General features: G+C 39.3%; 2 protein-coding genes across 8 annotated transcripts in view; one reads left to right on the top strand and one right to left on the bottom strand.

Moving 5' to 3' along the window:
- LOC122541794 (AP2-associated protein kinase 1-like) overlaps positions 1-14,041 on the top strand; it is a 45,743-nt gene extending 31,702 nt beyond the window's left edge. For all 3 annotated transcript variants that reach the window (XM_043678779.1, XM_043678778.1, XM_043678777.1), the window contains one exon: positions 12,483-14,041. In XM_043678779.1, coding sequence (XP_043534714.1) covers positions 12,483-13,681 — 1,199 coding nt within the window. In that variant the 3' untranslated portion in view covers positions 13,682-14,041. The remainder of the gene's footprint in view (positions 1-12,482) is intronic.
- Positions 14,042-14,095: 54 nt separating this feature from the next.
- The window catches only part of LOC122541797 (progestin and adipoQ receptor family member 3-like), a 36,107-nt gene continuing 27,757 nt past the window's right edge, over positions 14,096-22,445 (bottom strand). For 2 of the 5 annotated variants that reach the window (XM_043678786.1, XM_043678785.1), the window contains one exon: positions 19,142-19,532. In XM_043678786.1, the coding sequence (XP_043534721.1) occupies positions 19,393-19,532 (140 nt within the window). In that variant the 3' untranslated portion in view covers positions 19,142-19,392. Of the gene's footprint in view, positions 14,294-15,492; positions 16,202-19,141; positions 19,533-20,506; positions 21,928-22,445 lie in introns of those variants that run through there. The other 3 variants (XM_043678790.1, XM_043678788.1, XM_043678787.1) reach the window with 3 other exon arrangements.

Raw genomic sequence — 22,445 nt, 5'->3', positions numbered from 1 at the left:
TCAGGTCCTGGGGATTTATCCGCCTTTAATCGTTTCAATGCATCCAGCACTTCCTCCTCTGTAATCTGGACATTTTGCAAGATGTCACCATCTATTTCCCTACAGTCTATATCTTCCATATCCTTTTCCACAGTAAATACTGATGCAAAATATTCATTTAGTATCTTCCCCATTTTCTGTGGCTCTACACAGGCCGCCTTGCTGATCTTTGAGGGGCTCTATTCTCTCCCTCGTTATCCTTTTGTCCTTAATATATTTGTAAAACCCCTTTGGATTCTCCTTAATTGTATTTGCCAAAGCTATCTCTTGTCCCCGTTTTGCCCTCCTGATTTCCCTTTTAAGTATACTCCTACTTTCTTTATACTCTTCTAAGGATTCACTCGATCTATCCTGTCTGTACCTGACGGAGGGTTTGGTTAAGAAAAAGAAGGAAGCATTTCTTTAGTCATCCAGCATTCCCTATACCTACCAGCCTTCTCTTTCACCCTGACAGGAATATACTTTCTCTGGATTCTTGTTATCTCATTTCTGAAGGCTTCCCATTTTCCAGCCGTCCCTTTACCTGCAAACATCTGCCTCCAATTCAGCTTTTGAAAGTTCTTGCCTAATACCGTCAAAATTCACCCCTGTCCCAAAAAAAAGTCTCAATGATCCAAGAACCTGAAATACTGTCCTTTGCACCAGCTCCTTAGCCATGCATTCGTCTATCCTATTTTCCTATTTCTATACTTGCTACCACGTGGCACTGGAAGTAATCAGGAAATTACAAACTTTGATGTCTTGCCCTCTAACCTACTGTCTAGCTCCCTGAATTCTTGGTGCAAGTCCTCATTTCTCACTTTGCCCATATCATTGATACCAACGTCTATCGTGACCTTTAATTCATCGCCTTCCCCTTAGTGACATCCCTGACCCTGGCACCAGGAGGCAACACACTATCCTGGAGTCACATCTTTGGCCACAGAAGCGGCGCTCTGCTCCCCTGACTGAAGAAACCTTTATCAGTATTGCTGTTCCTTTCCTCTTCCCTCCCTGTGCAGTCAATCCTCTTGCACTGCAAGAAGCTTGGCTCTGATAGCACTCCAAAGTATCTGCACCCTCATCAACTTCCAAAATGGAATACCAGTTAGTGAGTGGGACCCAGGGGACTCCTGCAATATCTGCCTGCTCTTTTTGCACTGTATGGTGGTCACCCATTCCCTTCTTTCTTCTAGTCCCTTGAGCTACAGTGTGACCACTTCTCTAAACTTTTACTTGTATAATATAACTGGACATGTAACTGATTCAAACCCTTCATTGGTTTCTGGAAACCATGTGGCCATTGAAATCATTGCCTCACCAGTGCAAATTTATGATGGGGAGGTGCTAGTGTTGGATTGGGGTAGACAAAGATAAAAATCACAACACCAGGTTATAGTCAAACAGGTTTATTTGCAAGCACTAGCTTTTGGAGCACTGCTGACTCAAAGTGGAGGGGTTCTCCAAGGAGATCGCGCATATTGACACTACAGCTACCTGATTAATGACCAGTGCTCCGAAAGTTAATACTTGCAAATAAACTAGTTGGACTACAACCTGGTGTTGTGTAATTTTTAACTTCATGCAAACTTAGGATGACTTAGTCTGTATGAAGATTCCTGTGTATCTTGCTAATAGCGATTTTACCTAAATATCATTTTCCAGTGAAAATAATATCTTCATTGAACCTCTTAATGCTTGGGAGTCAACAGTAATTTTAAAGGATTTCAAGTTGTCCATATTGAACTTTTTTTTTCTCTCCTTCATATATCTATTGTAGGAAATTCCTATTTTGCATTCATTGCCCATTGAGGTCAACAGCATTGAAAAAGGCCCTTCAGCCCATTTGAGTTCGTGCTGATTAAAGACAAACACCTAACTATTGTAATCCGATTTGCCAGCACTTAGTCCCTAGCCTTGGCATTTCAAGTGCACTTTGAAATATTATTTAAACCTGTCTCTATCACCCTTGCAGACAGAGTTCCAGATTCCCACCACACTTGACTTGCTTCCCTTCTGAATCTTCAGCCCTCAATCGAATGATCCTTCCACCAAGGAGAAAAGTTATTTCTTGTCTACCCTACCTATGCTAGTCATAATTTTATACATCTCAAGCATGCCCCCCCCCCCCAACCCAAGTCTCCTCTACTGTAAGGAAAGTAATTCCAGTCATCCAATCTTTCTTCATAACTCAAACTCTCTAGCCAGGGCAACATCCGCTGGTCCATCTCCTCTGCATGGCTCCAGTGCAATCATAACCCTCTTATGCTTTAGATTCTAAAACTGCACACAGTACTCTAACTATGGCCTAGCCAACATTTTATACAGTTCAACATAGCCTCCCTGCTCATAAACTCTATGCCTCAGCTAATAAAGGTAAGTATTCCATATATCATAACCACTGTGACTTTTGAAAGCTATGCTGTCCTGAGTGGGTGGGGGGCCTGGGGAGAGGGTAACCAAGACTCCATCCAGCTATTGTACTCTTGGGTACCTTCTCCCCAACCCCACTCCCCTCCCATTTAACTCTCCACCCCGGGGGTTCCCTGCCTTCATTCCTGGTGAAGGGCTTTTGATTGAAAAGTCAATTTTCCAGCTCTTTGGATGCTGCCTGACCTGCTGCGCTTTTCCAGCACCACTCTAATTTAGACCTGCAATTTTATCACCAGGCTGCTTCTTGCTAACATTCTTGTCACTATGCCCCTCCATTTTTTTGCAAAGAAAGGAATCATCTAGGAGTAGTGCACCTTTCACAGGAAGCTGCTCAATGTGTCTCTCTCAGAAAGCTGATCCCTGTACAATATCTGTCACTGCTGCTCTGTTGGCAACTGACACCAACACATGCGTAGAAGGACACTAAAGACCAGTGCTGACATAGTCACATGTGCAGACCAGTGCTGAGACTTTGGCGTGGACATCAAACCATGCGCAGAGCGAAATTATCACTGCTGGAATTGCGTTATCGTGAACAGATGCAAGTGTTCTTGAAACTCCCATTCCTTAATTACTCAGCAATGTTATAAGCAAATTGGGGTGCTGGAAAGCGCATTATCCAATAACAGTGTTTAAATTAATTTTGCATAACGTCAAGTAGTTTGACCAGTTGCATTAAAACGGGAACAGGCACTTTACATTTGCCTTTAAATATAAGAAAACGTTAGGATCTAGGAGACCTTAAAATATTTTGAGGGTGTGTGGTCTAGTCTGGTCCATAACATCACTTTATCTACCTGTCCCACTACCATAAGGGACCATTGGATATGCACACCAAGGTCCCTTGACTTGTTTGTCCTGCCCAGGTGCATCACCTTACTAACCTGGATTGAATTCCATTTGCTAATGATCAATCCATCTGACTAGCCTGTCTATATCCTCCTGTAATCAAAGGGTATCCTCACTAGTTAGCACCCCACTAATTTTTATGTCATCCACAAATTTACTGATTAACCCTCCTACATTCAAGTCTAAATCATTCATATGTACCATTTCCGTGTGGTTTTATGTTAGCGATATTGACACTTAGCTGATTTGATTTCAAAAACTGAAGTATTTATATTTTATGCCATTCTGGCAGTTGTACTTTGAATAGATTTGAAAGTTTATTCAGTTTTTTAATTAATTCTGTGGAGAAAGGCCAATTTTGATGGTATTAGGCAAGAACTTTCAAAAGCTGATGTTCGCCGGTAAAGGGATGGCTGGAAAATGGGAAGCCTTCAGAATTGAGATAACGAGAATCCAGAGAAAGTATATTCCTGTTAGGGTGAAAGGAAAGGCTGGTAGGTATAGGGAATGCTGGATGACTAAAGAAATTGAGGGTTTGGTTAAGAAAAAAAAAGGAAGCATATGTAAGGTATAGACAGGATTGATCAAGTGAATCCTTAGAGTATAAAGGCAGTAGGAGGGAAATCAGGAGGACATAAAGGGGGCATAAGATAGCTTTGGCAAATAGAATTAAGGCAAATCCAAAGGGATTTTAGAAATACATCAAGGACAAAACGGTAACTCGGGAGAGAATAGGGCCCCTCAAAGATCAGCAAGGTGGCCTTTGCATGGAGCCACAGAAAATGGGGAGATACTGAATGAGTATTTTGCATCAGTACTTACTGTGGAAAAGGATATGGAAGATATAGAATGTAGGGAAATAAATGTTGAGACCTTGCAAAATGTCCATATTACAGAGGAGGAAGTGCTGGATGTCTTGAAATGCATAACGGTGGATAAATCCCCAGGACCTGATCAGGTGCACCCTAGAACTCTGTGGGAAGCTAGAGAAGTGATTGCTGGGCCTCTTACTGAAATATTTGTATCATCTATGGTCATAGATGAGGTGCCGGAAGACTGGAGGTTGGTTAACGTGGTGCTACTGTTTAAGAAGGGTGGTAAAGACAAGCCAGGGAACTATAGACCAGTGAGCCTGACCTCAGTGGGCAAGTTGTTGGAGGGAATCCTGAGGGACAGGGTGTACATGTATTTGGAAAGGCAAGGACTGATTCGGGATAGTCAACATGGCTTTGTGCGTGGGAAATCATCTCTCACAAATTTGATTGAGTTTTTTGAAGAATTAATAAAGAGGATTGATGAGGACAGTGCACTGGATGTGATCTATCTGGACTTCAGTAAGGCGTTTGACAAGGTTCCCCATGGGAGACTGGTTAGCAAGGTTTGGATGCAGAACTGGCTCAAAGGTTGAATACAGAGTGGTGGTGGAGGGTTGTTTTTCAGACTGGATTCCTGTGACCAGTAGAGTGCCACAAGTATCTACTTTTTGTCATTTGCATAAATGATTTGGATGCGAGCATAAGAGGTACAGTTAGTAAGTTTGCAGATGACACCAAAATTGGAGGTGTAGTGGACAACCAAGATGGTTACTTCAGATTACAACAGGATCTTGACCAGATGGGCCAATGGGCTGAGAAGTGGCAGATGGAGTTTAATTCAGATAAATGCGAGATGTTGCATTCTGGGAAAGCAAATCTTATCAGGACTTATACGCTTAATAGTAAGGTCCTAGGGAGTGTTGCTGAACAAAGAGACCTTGGAGTGCAGGTTCATAGCTCCTTGAAAGTGGAGTTGCAGGTAGATAGGATAGTGAAGAAGGCGTTTGGTATGCTTTCTTTTATTGGTCAGAGTACAGGAGTTGGGAGGTCATGTTGCGGCTGTACACGATATTGGTTAGGCCACTGTTGGAATATTGCGTGCATCCTGGTCTCCTTCCTATCAGAAAGATGTGAAACTTGAAAGGGTTCAGAAAAGATTTACAAGGATGTTGCCAGGGTTGGAGGATTTGAACTCGAGAGAGAGGCTGAACAGGCTGTTTTCCCTGGAGCATCTGAGGCTGAGGGGTGACCTTATAGAGGTTTACAAAATTATGAGGGGCGTGGATAGGATAAATAGACAAAGTCTTTTCCCTGGGGTTGGGGAGTCCAGAACTAGAGGGCATAGGTTTAGAGTGAGAGGGGAAAGATATAAAAGGGACCTAAGGGGCAACGTTTTCATACAGAAAATGTATGTGAATGTATTGAATGAGCTGCCAGCGGAAGTGGTGGAGGCTGGTACAATTGCAACATTTATGAGGCATTTGGATGGGTATATGAATAGGAAGGGTTTGGAGGGATATGGGCCGGGTGCTGGGACTAGATTGGGTTGGAATATATGGTCGGCATGGATGGGTTGGACCGAAGGGCCTGTTTCCATGCTGTACATCTCTATGATTCTGACTAATTATGACAATCTAGAACATGGGCACAGTCTCAGTATAAGGGACTAGATTTGCTAATCTTTCCAATGTAGATCTAATTGAAAGACAGACATAATTAGTAGATGAAGTCTCCAATTCCTCATGCAGATGACCCCAATGGTTAAGTGCATGAGAATGTTAAGCTGTTCTATCACAGCCATCTTGCTAATACGAGAAAGAACTGAGGAAATTAAGTATTAAGGACTAGAGTCATTCAGTTTAATCCAATGCCATTTTGACCACTGCATCTGAAAGGAGTTTTATTTGAGTTTGGTATGTCAGTTGTGTTGAAAAGCTGTTGTCAGAAGTCTGTCAGTTTAGTATATCAATTGGATTGATACTGAAATAACTCCACAGAAGCTGGTATCCTGTCACCAGGTCACCTTTTACTTACATGTGGAAAGTCCTTGACACTGATGCAGCCCCTCAGAGCCAGCTCTGAGTATCAAGATGTCTGACAATCCTGTTTTTACCTGTCAACCAGGGTTATTAACAGCCCCAATCAGGGAACTGATTCTAACTGATTCTATGAGGTCCCACTGGCTGATGTTGTTACAATCATTACAGATACTACAGAGTGGTACTGTTTCATCAGAGATGCTATCCTTGAGATGAAAAGCTAAAATTGAGACTTTCTGTACTTGAATGACAGGATTGTTCTATGCTGAGACAGTACATTGGGATTGTATTAGTGGTCAGAAAAAAGATATTGAAATAAACAACATTCTAACAGGATGTAACAGGTATACATTGGAATGTTGTTTCCCGAGCTGGAGAATCTAGGACAGTGTAGAATCAGGATGAGGAGCTGATAATTTAGGACTGAGATGAGGAGAAATTCACTTAGTCAAAGGTTTGAAATTTTTGTATGCTCCATTTAGTATTTTTAAAGATGAAATGAATTATTGGGGAAGCAAGAAGTAGACGGGGCAGGAAGAACAGTAGAGTTGAAGCCAAAGATCAATTATATTTGGTTCTCATTTTTGTAATTGCAAGATGTTAAGCTTTCTAAGTCACAGTACGGAGAACAGTGAAAAGTTCTGGTGGCCGACCTGTGATTTCTCCCGCAACCAGTCATTGAAAGCAGATTGATCATTCATCTTCAACAGTTAATAGATTTAGACTAGGAGGCTCAATAAATTGCAAACTTGTCCTGTATTATAAAACTTTATAGTGTCTGCTCCTGCATAAAATCTATAGAAGGCAAAAATTATTCTATGGGCAAAAGTGGGTACGGCAGTTGCTGGAGATTAGAGTCAAGATTAGAGTGGTGTTGGAAAAGCACAGCAGGTCAGGCAGCATCCGAGGAGTAGGAAAATGGACGTTTTGGTCAAAAGCCCTTCATTATTTCTGATGAAGGGCTTTTGACCGAATCGTCGACTTTCCTGCTTCTTGGATGCTGCCTGACCTGTGCTTTTCCAGCACCACTTTAAAAATGATTCTATGTTGTGTTTTTTGCAGTTCTCATCTCTATAGTCATTTGATTGATTGATACCCCAAATTATTGAATACTGATTGTTACTAACAGCACTGACAATATTCTTCCAATTTTTGCTTGAATTACCTGAGATTTTTTTCAATATCTTAACCATTGAGCAGACCCCTCTTGGAGTTGTAATTGACAGATTCTATTTCAGATGAGTTAACCACACAAAAGTAGAAATAGATGAATGTGACTTGATAACAATTTGGGAAACATGGTTTGGAGGGTGGCCAAGACTGGAAACTCCCTATTCAAGAGTATTCAAGTTCAATTTGAGGGGGAGCAACTCACCTCTTGAATCACTGTCCTCAAATAAGGGCAATTACAGAATTATGAAGGAAGATTTGAAGCAGGCAGGGAAAATAGATGGAAGGGCAAATCAGTGGATGAAGAGTGGCAGACATTTAAGCAAATATTTCATATGGAAGATGAGGCAAAAGTGTAAAGGAAGTGGAAAAGCTTTGTAAATAAAGCAGGATATCAATGCAGTGCTGAGTAGTGGTATAAATGTAATAGATTGTGATATTTCAGCAGAAAAGAGGAATAGCAAAGGTAAGAAGTCATGGGTGGTAGTCCTCTATAGGCCTCTGAGTTACACCACAGTATAAATCTGGAAATAATGGAGATGTGTAAAAGGCACCACAACTGCAATGGGTGATTTTAATCTGCATATTGGACAAAGCAAGTGGGCAAGGGTAATATGGAAGACTTTTTTTTAAACAATCCCTGATAAATTATTTTTATCAGATCAGGATATTACAGAGCCTAAGGGTAATGAGGTAGATAAATCAAGAGGTCTAGTAGTTAAGGATCCTTTAGGGGATGGTGATCACAACATGGTGGAACGTCAAATTCAGTTTGAGAGACAGCAACTGTTTTAACTCAGTGTCCTCAACTTAAATAAAAGCAATTATGGATGTACGTCCCAAAAGTGGGGAAAAAAAAGCAAGGCGTTATTTCCACTATTTCTTGCCTCCTTTCACTTAATTAGTTACAGGTATAAAGGCAGGAAAGAGAATTTGGAGGTTATCAGATCAGCTGAATGGTCTACCTCTGCTCCTATGACTTATGAAGAAAAATGTGTCGAAAGCTGGCTGCAAAAGTAGATTGAAGGGCAAGCCATTTGGTGAGCAGTGATGGACATTTTAACAGGTATTTCATTGTGCTCAGGAAAAAAAAAGTACTATCAAAAAAAAGGACTTAATAAGAAGGATGTGATTAACAATGACTAGTTAACAAGAAGAGTAATCAATCCAAAACTAAGGCATAAACAGCAGTGAAAACTAATGGTAGACCAGAGAATTGGGATTTTTTTTTAAAGAAACTAGCAGGTGACTGAAAAGCTTTGGGGGGAAAAAAAAGGGAAGCTAATTGATTATGAAAGCAAATTGATAAGAAATATAACAAATAGCAAGAACTTCTATGGGTAAGATTTTTTTTAAAAACAAAGAGTGAAAGTGAGTGTGGGACTCCTGGATGAAACTGGAAATTAATAATGGGGAAAAGGGAATTGACAGCTAAACCAATACTTTGCATAAGTCTTCATGGTTAAGGGCACTATAAATATTTGATCAGCAAGATTCTGATAGATGGAAAGATCTTGTCACAAGTTACAACATATTTGACAATCTAATGGAACTAAAGAGAGACTGATGGCTTGCATCCAAAGATTTTATAGGAAGTGGCTGCAGAGATAGTAGAGGCATTGTTCGAAATATTGCAGAACCTTCCGCATTCAAGGTTTGGAAAATTGCTACTGTGAAGCCCCTTTCAAGAGGGAGAGAGTTAGAAAGCAGGAAATTATAGGCCAGTTATTCTTAACAACTGTTATTGGGAAAAAGCTAAGAGTCCATTAATCAGGAAAAGGTAGTGGAGATGTTTAAAGCACTTAAATCAGTCAGAGTTAACATCGTCATATTTGACAAATTTTCTTGAATTTTTAAGAGGAAACATCAGAATTGATAAAGGGCAACTGGTAGAAGGTGTGTATTTGGATTTCCAGAAAAGTTGATAAGGTGCCAGATAAAAGATTATTTATTACACAAAAGTTCACAGTTTTGGAGTCTACGTATTAATATGCTTTGAAGATTGGTAAACACCCAGAAGACAGAGGACCAGGATTAATGGATTAGATTAGATTAGATTACATTACAATGTGGAAACAGGCCCTTCGGCCCAACAAGTCCACACCGACCCGCCGAAGCGTAACCCACCCATACCCCTACATTTACCCCTTACCTAACACTACGGGCAATTTAGCATGGCCAATTCACCTGACCTGCACATCTTTGGATTGTGGGAGGAAACCGGAGCACCCGGAGGAAACCCACGCAGACACGGGGAGAACGTGCAAACTCCACACAGTCAGTCGCCTGAGGCGGGAATTGAACCCGGGTCTCTGACGCTGCGATTGGAAAGATGTAGCTAGTGGAACGTCGTAAGGAACAGTCGTAGGGCCTCAATTACTAACCATCTATGTTGACAGTTATGGAGGATGGGGCAGAATCTAATGTATCCAAATTAGCTGCTGATATAAAATGAATAGGTGGGCAAGTTGTGATGGGGGCACTAAGATTCTGCAAGGGAATACAGACAGGTTGTGTTGGCAAAAACTTGGCATAGGATGTTTAATATATGAATGGTTAAGGTAATGCACTTTGGAAGAATCAAAGGTAGACTGTTATTTAACTGACGAAGCACTTTAAAGAAGAGAGCAGCATTGGGGATATGGGTGTTCTTGTACATTTAAACACAAAAGTTGGTGCATCAGCTAACTAAAAAGGCAAATTAAATTTTGGGTTTAATTGCTCGGGAATTGGAAGTTACAAATAGGGAAGTCTTAATAGAACTGTACAGAGTATTGGTGAGTCTGCAAGAGTACTCTACAGTTTTCTTCAATACACTGACCAAAGTATATACTGGTATTGAAAGAAGTTCAAATGGGATTTACAAGGCTGGTTCATGAGATGATGGCTAATATTGAGAATGGCTAAATGGGTTAGGCCTTCATTCATTAGGGGTCAGATCAGTGAGTGTTGATCTAATTGAAACATACAAGATTCTGTATGAGTTTGACAAGTTAGCTGGTGAGAAGATGATTTCACTAGAAAGGGAATCTCAAACTAGGGGATATAGATTAAGAGACAATTATTTAAAATAAATGCAAAAGAATTTTTTTCCCCGAGAGACCAGGGAACGTCTGGAACTCTCTACCCAGAGAGTTGTGGTGTCTGTATCATTGAAAGTAATGCAAGAGAACTTAAAAGTTTTGAAACATTGAGGAGTTGAGAGCTATGAGGAGCTGGCATGAAAGAGGAGATAAGGCCTGAGGAATATCTTACTGAATATGGGGCCAGGCATGAGAGGTCCAATGGCTGACTTTTGCTCCTATTTCTTAGGTTCATTTATTTCCTTTATAAGTAATTTTGTTGAAGGACCTACATTTCAAGCATATCAAGCTGCTACTGCAGTTGCTAAATATGAAAAAGGGAGTGCTGAAGCTACTTGAAGGTGACCACAACGTTTCAAAATGTGGGTTGAGCTCTTTTCAACAGGGCCTAGAGTCCATGTCATTTGTGTAGACCTAACTAAGGCTTTCAAAAGCTATGGCCAGTCAGCACCCTGACACACATGGAGAGTCCTTAACACTGATCCAGCTCCCTCAGAACCAACTCTGAGTGACAAGATGCTTGACACTCATGTTTTTTTTTCTTTTTTCTTACCCCCCACACTACTGTCTAATTGCGGTAGTGCTTATTTTTTCCCCAGCACCCATGTGTGTGCACAGGTGTGAGACACAAGGTGCACAAATCTTTATTCAAATTTCCACCACCAGGAAGAAATGAAACACCCAAGTGGCCAGTGACATCAAAGGGACAGAATGATTCTAATCTGAACCACTGATTTGAATAACAAATCTGAGCAGTTGAATGTCAAATAACCTATTCATAGAATCCCTACAGTGTGGAAGCAAACCACTCGGCCTATCAAGTCCACAGCGACACTCTGAAGAGCATCTCACCCAGAATCCCTCACCCCTGTAACCCTGAATTGCTCATAGCTAATCCACCTAGCTTACACATCCCTGGAACTATGAGCAATTTAGCATGGCTAATCAATTTAACCAGGAGAAAGTGAGGTCTGCAGATGCTGGAGATCAGAGTCAAAAAGTTTGGTGCTGGAAAAGTACAGCCAGTCAGGCAACATCTGAGGAGCAAGACAATCAACATTTTGAGCATAAGCGCTTCATCAGTAACCAGTTAGACATGCATTCCTGATGAAGAGTTTATGCTCAAAAGATCGACTCTCCTGCTCCTCAGATGCTGCCTGACTGGCTGTGCTTTTCCAGCACCATACTTTTCGACTCTAATCCATTTAACCGCACATCTCTGGACTGTAGGAGAAAACCGGAACACCCGGAAGAAACCCACTCTTAATAAAGTTGTTTTTTTTAAATCAGTTGGACAAACAGCTTGGTTGAAAAAAAAATTGTATGAATGAGAAACAAAAACAGAAATTGCCTGTTCAGCTCAGCAGGTCTGACAGCATTTGTGGAGAGAAATCAGAGTTAATGTTTCGGGTCCAGTGACCCTTCCTCAGAATAGGAGTTCTGAAGAAGAGTCTCTGGACCCAAAATGTTAAATGATTTCTCTCCACAAATGCTGTCAGACCTGCTGAGCTTTTTCAGCAATTTCTGTTTTTGTTTCTGATTTACGGCAGCTGCAGTTCTTTCAGTTTTATTTTGTATGCATGAGACCTCCTTTTGAGCTTTGATTTTTTTTTAAATCAGTGAATCAAATCTTTGTTCGTCTTGGGAAGAGCCAGTCTTTTTTTTTAGATTTTGCAAGTAATGAGCGGATAGTTTAATGTGCACTCTTGCCTCAATGAAGCGATAGGCATTTCACGTGGCTGGAGTGAAATCATCAACTTGGATTGTTTTAAAATGTAGTTACATCACATGGTTTCTGTCACGTTTGGCTAGCCTTTATTCATGTGAATAAATTGAGTTTTGAGAATCGTAGACTGTTAAATTTATTCAAAGTCGTCTTAAATAAACTGCAATTAATGTGAAAAATTGTGTTTTGTATTCCTTGGGAAGACTACAGCTCCATTTTCATTAGTGAGCAGAAGCTGCATATAGATTGTAGTAAATCTACCTTACTGATACCTGAGTTTATTATGTGCAACTCCTTCAATCTATCAAATGCCCATCTCCCAATTTCCAATTCTATGGTTATGTTTCAGGCTGTGAAAATGTTATGTCTGTGAATCTGATAAAGCACAGCACCCTGCCTGCTGTTGTGGGATGCACGTCAGAGGATGGAATAGAACTGACTTGTGGAGACATGGTGCATTTTATAGGACGTTGTTTATCGGGACCAATAACAGAGGAACACTCTAGTGATCTCACCCCCTCTACGGGAACTTTACACAGCAGTGATGAGGAAGGTAAAAGCGATGAAGTGATAAACAAGCTGGAAGATGTGGAGAGTTCTACACTTATTCTTTCAGATTCAAAATTAGATTCTAACACGGAATTAAGTAGGAATTGTTTTCAGAACCTACGTGACCAATCTGAGAATGAAGAGGAGTATCCTGCCTACCATATTTCTACAAAATCTGACTGTGAGCTATGTAAAATAGGCCTTCTAGATTCTCCTTCCAACATCCATGATAATGAAGACCTAAATGATTTTATACTGGGTGATTTAGAAACTAATACACTATCTTTTACATCTGATGATTTGTGTTCAGATGTTCAGAGTGTGACTGGTGAGGATGTAGATGTATTTAAAAAAGCACCATTTGTACCTAAGAATGACAAAATTGGTGAAGACGAATCCCAGATTTTCATAAATGCACCATTCAAGAGCAAAACACTCTCAACAGGCCTTGGCACATGCTCACAATCTGTTTCTTCAGTGCAAGCAGATGCATTTGGTCATCTTCCTTTTGAACAAATTCATGGTAAACCTGGAAGTTCCTCTGTAGAAACATGCCATGTCATATTGAGTGCAAGTACAAATGCTGTAGAGGAACCTGTGCATTCACCTGGAGAAGGAATGACATACAAGACCCGAAATATGGGACAAAAAGATGTACTAAATGGGGAACAGCAAGAGCTAGTACTGGATGAACCTTTAGAAGCCACTAATCTTTTAAAGTCGCAGAAACCTGAATTATTTTCGCACGTCCATTCTGTATTAAATCCTTTTAGTCAAAATTGCTATTTTGAATGTTTAGACTGTAATAATAAAGGAAATAGAAGTAACCAAAATCAGGCTTTGAGAGATTTAGGACAGGTACATTCAGATGGGATTGTTGATATGGAGCAGCTGACATGTCCAGATTCTTTCCAAAATATGGACAATGATGACCCATTTTCTGCTGCACCATTCCCAGGGAAGGTACATGCAAATATTGAAACAAGTGCCTCAAAGTAGACTGTATCCATCATGGAGATGTTTTCTGTAAGCTTGCTTTGTGGAAAACGTTCTGGGAAATTTGTGCCTACAAGTAATTGAACAGACTTTGTGAAGAACATGAAAAGAGTGTGAAGACCTCGCTGTCACTGTCCAGGTTACATTTATATTTATTTACTATTTAATTACAATAAATCTGTGCAATAGGAATGGAGAAATGTCAGTATTGCTGATTTCATGGTCAGAAAGACACTTTAACCTATTCCATTGATGCTAACTTCCATGAAAAACTAAAGACTTGGGCATATTTCTCTGCATTTTCTCCCATATGCTCAATTTATAAACTTATTTACTTGTGCAAGTTCTTTGAGTCCATTTTGAGCATCCTTGCAAGTAAGGCATTTCATAAAACTGTTAATCTTCTCCCTTTGTTCTTTTAAAGGTGATCTTCAAATTCTTTCCACCACATCTCCAACTTCTGCAAATGTGATTTTTTTAATCTTAAAAACTCTTAATTTACTTCATCAGAAAGATCACTTGTTTCCACCTTTATCTCTGCCATACTTTATCCATTCTTCCAAAATCTCTGCATGTGTCTATAATGTTCTGTTGGCCAGCCTTCCATCCACTGTCCTGCATAAACAGAGGATCATAGAGGTAATTTTTAAAGGAATGCCTTATCGGATCTATGAAAGATGGAATAGTTTAGGGAGGAAAATCCACAGTTCAAGTGTTTGCTAGCCAAGTCATGATTGCCAATTGTGGAAAGGTTAGAACTGGGGATGCTTGAGAGGCCAGAATTACAGAGCTATATTTTGCAGACTGACTGAGATTAAGCGCAGGGAGGAGTGAGGGCATGGAGAAATTTGAAAATGAGGGTGTGGTTAAAAATGGAGCAGTTGTTTAACTGGAAGCTTACCTAGGTCAGTGAGCAGAGTTATGGATAAATGCAATTTGATGTGAGTTGGGATATGGGTAGCAGAATTTGGGAGAGCTAAGTTTATGGACAGTGGAATGCGAGAGGAAAGAAACCATACGTAATCAGCTTCAGACTTGGCAAACTGTTGTTTCTGGCAAAGTGGAATAAGGTGATCTCAGTGATGTATTTGAATCTGTGGTATGATGTTTGTCTTGGGCTGAAATATTACATCATTTCCAAACATTTAAGTTCTGCTTCAAACATTTCCCAAGGACAAGGATGGAATTGGTGGCCAGGCATGGGAATCAAAGACAACTTATTACTGTGTTTAGTGTTTGTCTCCTTAATAATAGGAAAGTTGTGAAATTTGAAAGGGTTCAGAAAAGGTTTGCAAGGATGTTGTCAGGGTTAGAGGGTTTGAGCTATAGGGAGAGGCTGAATAGACTGGGGCTATTTTCCTTAGAATGTCAGAGGTGGAGGGGTGACCTTATACAGGTTTATAAAATCATGAGGGGCATGGATAGGGTGAATAGTCAAGGTATTTTCCTCATGGTAAGGGAGTCCAAAACTCGAGGGCAGAGGTTTAAGGTGAGAGAGAAAGATTTAAAGAAACATAAGGGGCAACATTTTCACACACACGGTGGGTTTGTGTGGAGCTGCTAGAGGGGGTGGAGGCTGGTACAGTGACATTATTTAAAAGGCATCTGGATGGGTATGGGAATAGTAAGGATTTAGAGGGACATGACATAAATGCTGGCAAATGGGACTAGATTATAATAGCAAGTCAGTATGGGCAAGTTGGACAGAAGGGTCTATTTCTGTGCTGTACATCTATGACTCTAATATTCAGTTGGAGTATACTTCTGCTCAAGGAATATCATTAAACTCTGACTGGAGAAAATGAAAGGGAAGTGTTGAGGTTGGCATTAAACGTATATGGGGAAATCATTCTATTGTAGGTAATGTCACCAAGGGTAGGTCCATCATGTATATGAGAAATAGGACCGGTGAAGGAGCAAGGATAAATCCTTGGGGTACACCAGAGATTACTGAAAGTAAGAAGACTGGCTGATTACCATTAGATAGAAAAGAATGGAATCCGACAAAACAAGTTGAAAATGGAGATGGCTACATTTGGAAAGAGTGCTGTGTCAATGAGAGAAGGGTGACTTTGATAAAAGCAGTTTTGGCATTCAGTCAGCCAGATACTTGATCAGAGAGTCAGATGTGGATTTGGGCAGTGATTAAAAATACTCAAGGACTTGAGAGGATAAAAATGGAGGAGTAGTTAGTAATAATTTTTATTTTAGTCTTTTATTCCCATTATAACTATCCTGGATATCTACATTGTTTTTTTTTTTCCGAGTCTCTCATAATCCTTTTTCCAAACTCTACATATTTTCTTACTTCCTTTTACATTCCTGGCATTACTATGCTTTAGCAAAATCAGAAGAAAATGTGAAATAAGGCTGTCTCAATTTCGTCTTAATTTCCTTACTTATTTAGTGAACTCTAAGTTTTGTTCACTTTCCTTACTTCCTGTGGGGATGTTCGTACCTTGTGTCAATCTCTTCTTTCCCATTGACTGAGGCTGTTTTCCCAATCCACGTAATGTTTCCAGCCTTTAAAATCAATAATCAACCAAAATTAAATAATGCCATGATGTAATTTATTGTAATGTTCTTTGTTGGGTAAAATCTAGTTTGTTAACAAACAAAAACAACTTGTTTTGCATCTTGAGCACATTTTTCTCAATATGCAATGTCCCAGCATAATTATATTCTGCTGCTCCTGACAATTATTACACTGTCGTAAAATCAGGACGAATGCTGACATTCTAAGTCGATAATCACAATTGCTGATTTTTAAGTAATCACTGTGAGGCTGTTGGCCAGATGTTATGCTGGCTTTAGAGTTTCTGAAAAATGTCAAGTTGAAAATGCAAAATAATGTAACTTAATGCACTATAAAATGGAATCCATAACTTTGTTTCAGCTTTACTGTTAAATATCTTATTTGTGTTGACCCAGAACAAAATGTTAATCTATTTGTTCCCTGTTATATTCAACAATGCAGTACTGTGGAGTTTTGGATTCAGTTTGTATTTTTCATAAGACTGAAGTCAAAACGTTTTTGTTCATGTAGCGAAAACGTCAGAACTTATTTCCTGCTGAACTACTTCCTGATGCAACACAAAACTGGTAGAAGATTGTAGATAGTGTTTTTAGTCATTTATGATAAGCCTGTAGTGAAGATGTCCCACCTAGTGCATCCTGCATTGGAGCCCAGTACAGGGACTAATGCCTTTGGCCATGTATAATAGAGACAAATATTTCATTAGCTTATATTGATACCACTGTATATTGTAAAGTAAGTCACTGCTTTATCTATGATTATGACTTAACAATACAACCATTCTCTTTGACAACTAGATTCTTTTCTTGATGCTTAAAATATAAAATGCAATGTGTGTATTGAGAATATAGTGGAATGTAATGTAATGATACAGCTTGTCACTTGGCATTAGATTTTTCTAGACGTTATGGAAAGGTGGTAGACAAAGGAACACAACTTAATCAAAAGTCTTTATTGAAGATGCAACATTCATTATTATAAACATTTTCAAAACAATTCAAGAAATATCAAAAGACAAATGGTTTAAATAGCAAAAACAGACATATTGTCTTGTTATAAGCAAATACTGATTTAAGCAGCTCTGCCTCCAGCTAAACAAAGTTGGAGGAAACGAGCAGAATATTTCAATAGTAGACCAACTCCAATAGTTGGACAAATTTGGCACGAGGAGCTTTGCAACAAAACACCAATCCACATGAACAATAATAGAATGTGATTTGATGTTGCCATCAATCTTAAACTATCTGGACCAAAAGCATTTTTTTCACATCAGAGGGATATTTTGTAAACACAGAGCTCTTGGAGATAAGTACTATGAAATTGGGATAGCAGTGAGTGGAGGTGACATGATATTTGTAAGAATGGGCACTGTGAACCTACCTACCTACCATCTGCTGATCAGTTCAAAGGGAAGACGAATAGCAAAATTCTGTAATTTAGCATTCCACACAATTTAGAACAAAATGATTGCAGCTTCATGACTGTAGTGACAAAATGGACGTGCAGAATTTGTGACCAGACAACTGAAGATACCTAAATCTCAAATTTTACTGCAGGTCATTGAGTACCGGTCTGGTCTTTCTTGTGAATTAATTGTTGCTCCTTGCACTGAGTTTCTCAGATGATACAGCTTCACTATCATAGCATCAACTATTATGTAATCCATGATCTCTGGATATTTGTGCATTTTATACCAAATCCATTTAGAAGATTGCACACATCACAGCTAAGGGAATATATCCATGTGTATTACTAAAACATGGCTATGTTTATACTGTATCAGAACAAAGATTGATAATTTTTTCTTCAAGTCAAAGTTAATCTTGCCTGGAGTATACGAGATTTAATTTCACCACTTTACATCGTGTGGATAATTTAAACTGTAAAACATTTGAATATAGGAAACACACTTCTAATTATAAGACGTTAGCTGACAAATTCAGTGCAATTGGGACATTTGGGATCTCTGCTGACTATGGTACTGAATCCTAAAGAAAATTCAGACTTAGCGCAAAGCTAATGCACCATGAATTAGCAAAGTATATAAACCACATTCCTATTTTACAACAGCCTTTTCAATAAAACCCTTGGAACTTGTATCCATATATTCCAAGAAATTAAAGCATGCATCCAAATAGCCATTTATGCCCCCAAGTATTACAGCAACCATAATACAATTTTAGAGCTCCTTACATATTTGCTCTTCATGTGAATTGGAATATAAAACCACTTGCAGATTGAGCATTTCCTGAAATTAGTTTCTAATACTTACCAACACACGTGGTCCGGGATAATATTTTAGAATAAAACGTTACGTGGCAGGAATACAATCACTAAAGGTTAACATATAATTTCCCCTTTTAGAAAAATAACAAAAAGTTGAGCAACTTTCCGCTCCTTCCTCTGAAAACTTAGCTCCCACATCACTTTTATTTTCTACAAAATGAATTAATTTTACAAGACCAATTATGAAATAATCTCCTTTTGAAAATGGTCAGTGCACTTATCTTCCATACGAATTGGTTACTTCACAACATAAAGCCAAATTTAGTGATTATAGAGCTTGTCATCACGTATTAAATGTCAGGAAAACTATTACTATTAAGGAGCAGCACAGGTTAGACCATGTAAACGTTTAGTTTGCTACTTTGCATGCAGTACAATTGCTTTTCTGTCCTCTAGTTATATTAAATTTGCAGCATACGTGTTACAGTACATTTTAATTCATTTCTACAAAATGTAGAACAATGAACAAGGCAGGCAATATAATGCACCTCAAAACAATTCAATACGGTTTGTATTTTACAAATACATGCATTTGCTTTCAGTTAAAGGCATTTAGTTGTCACCACCTTGACACTGTGATACTGAGCAGTTACTGGCGCAATCCAAGGGTTAGAAAAACAGGCAGCCATCCGCTTAGCTGCTTAGAAAGGTGGCTTCATGCAACGTCTGAGCATCCACTGATAGGCGCCACAGTACCAGAATGTACCACAGTACAATCTTCAAACTTTCAGCACATAATTGAGACACATTCACTTTTAAGTAAATTAGAAGGCCATCATGCAGTTGATTAGAAGACTTGTAGAACTGAAGAATTAATTACTAGCATTGTTTTTTTGTTCTTATTTGCAAAGCAGTCCTCGAGGAAATGCTGGAAAACTTGTAACTTAACAATTTATTCTGTTATTTTTAAACATGGCTGTTCATGTCTATAATGCATTATGTGGACAGCAGTCTGATGCCACCAATAGAACATTAATACAACCAAGAAATGCCACCACTGGTGACTACAGCCAAAGTAATTCAAGTATCCACCTAGAAAACAAGAACTCTGATTAGAAAGCAAATCACAAATCCAAATGGATGGAATAACTAACCATCTTCACATTACAGATTCTCTTTAAAACCAAACATGTATTTAATCATTCAGTTCCAAATATAAATATATTTCACCATGACAGGGAATATGGTTACGATTCTGAATTCTACAATATTACTCAACTGATAATATTCTGTTCTTATAATAAAACAAAATACTGCAGATGCTGGAAGTTTGAAACAGGCAGAGAATGCTGGGAAAACTGAGCAGGTCTGGCAGTGTCTGGAGTCCGAGCCCAGTGAAATTACCACTCTACCATCTTCTAGACGCAGTTACACCTACTCCATGACAACATCAAACCAATTATAGAATTTCTACTGCTGACCTGCCTGAGGTTGGCTAAGATAACAAATGAACTTTAAACTGGATTTTATACTAAATGCATTAATTAAACATTGTCCTTTTTTTTAAATGAATCTCTGATGAGAAGTCTGAATTTTCACCCTCATAATGGAGGAGTCCATCTGTGTCTGATCATATAGACATAGCAAAATGAGTAAAAATCTAGAAGCCTGCTCCATCACACTGCATTCATTTACTAGGGTGCAAACACTGAGTGAGCAAGGTCAGTAGAATATAAATTAAAAGATCTCCACTCAGACTTGGCCATGGCTGTGCTAACTCTCTGGCCTGGTTAATAATATGCATTGTCATCTATTATCAGTTAAGTGTAAAATTGAAGTATAGATACTTTACAATCCAATCAGCAGACCAAGAAAGTGATGATTAGATTGATTAGATTAGATTCCCTACAGCATGGAAACAGGCCCTTCGGCCCAACAAGTCTACACCGACCCTCTGAAGAGCAACCCACCCAGACCTACCTCCCTCCCTCTGACTAATGCACCTAACACTATGGGCAATTTAATTTGGCCAATTCACTGATCTGCACATCTTTAGACTGTGGGAGGAAACCGGAGCACCCTAATGCTGTGAGGCAGCAGTGCTAACCACTACAGCACACAGGAGGCATTGAAGCTCAGTGCCTGTCATGATTGGAACCCAAGGCCAGGTGGATCTCATAAGATCCCTGATTCAGGTTGTTAACCCTGGGCCAGTTAACCCTAAGTTGGCAGGTCAGAGCCTATGTGCTGTGCACATATAAATGAAGGGTCATTTGGTGACGGGATACTGGCCTCCATGCAATTATTTCAGTGCCTGTACCAACTTTGTTCCAGTCTCATTTTCTTACCGTACCCACTGTCTTGCTTTTTTCTCTAGTTGAAATATCAAACTGCTTCTCACGTCTGCTTCAAAACTTCTCTCCAATATCTCTCCATAAGTCGACAATTCTGTCATCCCCCCTCCCCAACTGCTACTGAGGATCAATGCTCTTTTTCACTGATCCCCCACTGCAAGAAACCTTTGGTCAATCAACCTCTCAATGTTTTATTTTGAAGACCTCTATTATCTAATATCCTCCTAAGCCTTTTGCATACCACAATCACCCGATGAAGGAGCAACGTTCCGAAAGCTAGTGCTTCCAAATAAACCTGTTGGACTATAACCTGGTGTGTCATTTTAACTTTGTACACCCCAGTCCAACACAGGCATCTCCAAATCATTCTACTGTTGACAATACAAAAATAAGAGAGTTTAGCCAACATCTGTATGTGGCCTCTTTATGCAAGCTTTTGTCGAGCACTAATTGGAACTCATTACATATTCTGCCTGAGATTTAACTTCACCAGGAAGCACATCAAGTGAACCCATCATAATACGCAGGAAGATTAATATTAAATGGACAATATGTAAAAATCTAGGAGTTGGAAGGGTGTCTGTAATTCTGAAACAGCCCTAAATATGTACATTCAGCCCACAAAACATCTTTGATTGGTTTTGTGAATCAACAAGTCCTTTTTTTAAAAAGAAAGTGCAGTGAAAGACCAATTTAACAAAGAATCAGCAAAATGTCTCTGACAACACCAACATATTCCCCATCCCTAATCAAGAGAAAGAGACAGAGAAAAATACAAATTGCATTTTATTTATCACCACATTTTGATGCCCTAAAATACATTGTATCGGTTTAAATGTGTCTAAACTATTGCTGTAATGTTGCCAAATTCACACACAAAACTTTCTAACAAGGAGTAAAGATATGCTGCTGTTTACGTTTTGGAGGAATTGTCTGAAGGTACACAGCAGTTTTACTTTCCCCCTGGGATGTGGACATCAATGGCAAGGTCAACATTTTTTACCTATCCCTATTTATCCTTGATTCGAGTGTCTTGCTCAGTTATTTCAGAGGGCAGTTAAGGGTCAACCACATTACAGTAGATCTGGAATCATATGTAGACATGACCGGGTAAGGATGGCAGATTTCCTTCCCTAAAGGACATTAATGAACGAAGTAGGTATTAAATTCACATTCAATGACCATTTCACGGAGATTGGTTTTCATTTAGATTTCATTAATTGCTTTCATATGTCCCAGTGATCATGGTGGGATTTTAATTCATGCTGCAGTGATCATGGTGGGATTTTAATTCATGTCCCAGTGATCATGGTGGGATTTTAATTCATGCCCCAGTGACATTATAAGTGACATACATGTGAAATACAAGTGGAATTACCACTATGCTGCATCACCCCCTAAATAATTCTGTAGAATTGTAAACTTTAAAATGACTCAATTTTTATAAATTAATAGATGGGATGTGGTGTGGCTGGTTCAGCCAGCGTTTATTGCCCAGCCTTATTTTCCATTGGGCAAGTGCTGACAAACTACCTTTCAAACTGTTGCAGTCCTTAGCACATGGGAGCACACTACATACTGTTAGGAAGACAGTCCCGGGAGTTTGCTCCCACGACAGTAAAGGAACGGCAACATATTTCCAAGTCAGGAC

The sequence above is a fragment of the Chiloscyllium plagiosum genome, chromosome 38 (assembly GCF_004010195.1).
Source record: "Chiloscyllium plagiosum isolate BGI_BamShark_2017 chromosome 38, ASM401019v2, whole genome shotgun sequence".
In the NCBI taxonomy this organism is placed as follows: domain Eukaryota; kingdom Metazoa; phylum Chordata; class Chondrichthyes; order Orectolobiformes; family Hemiscylliidae; genus Chiloscyllium; species Chiloscyllium plagiosum.
This window is presented reverse-complemented; position numbering and strand designations above follow the sequence as displayed.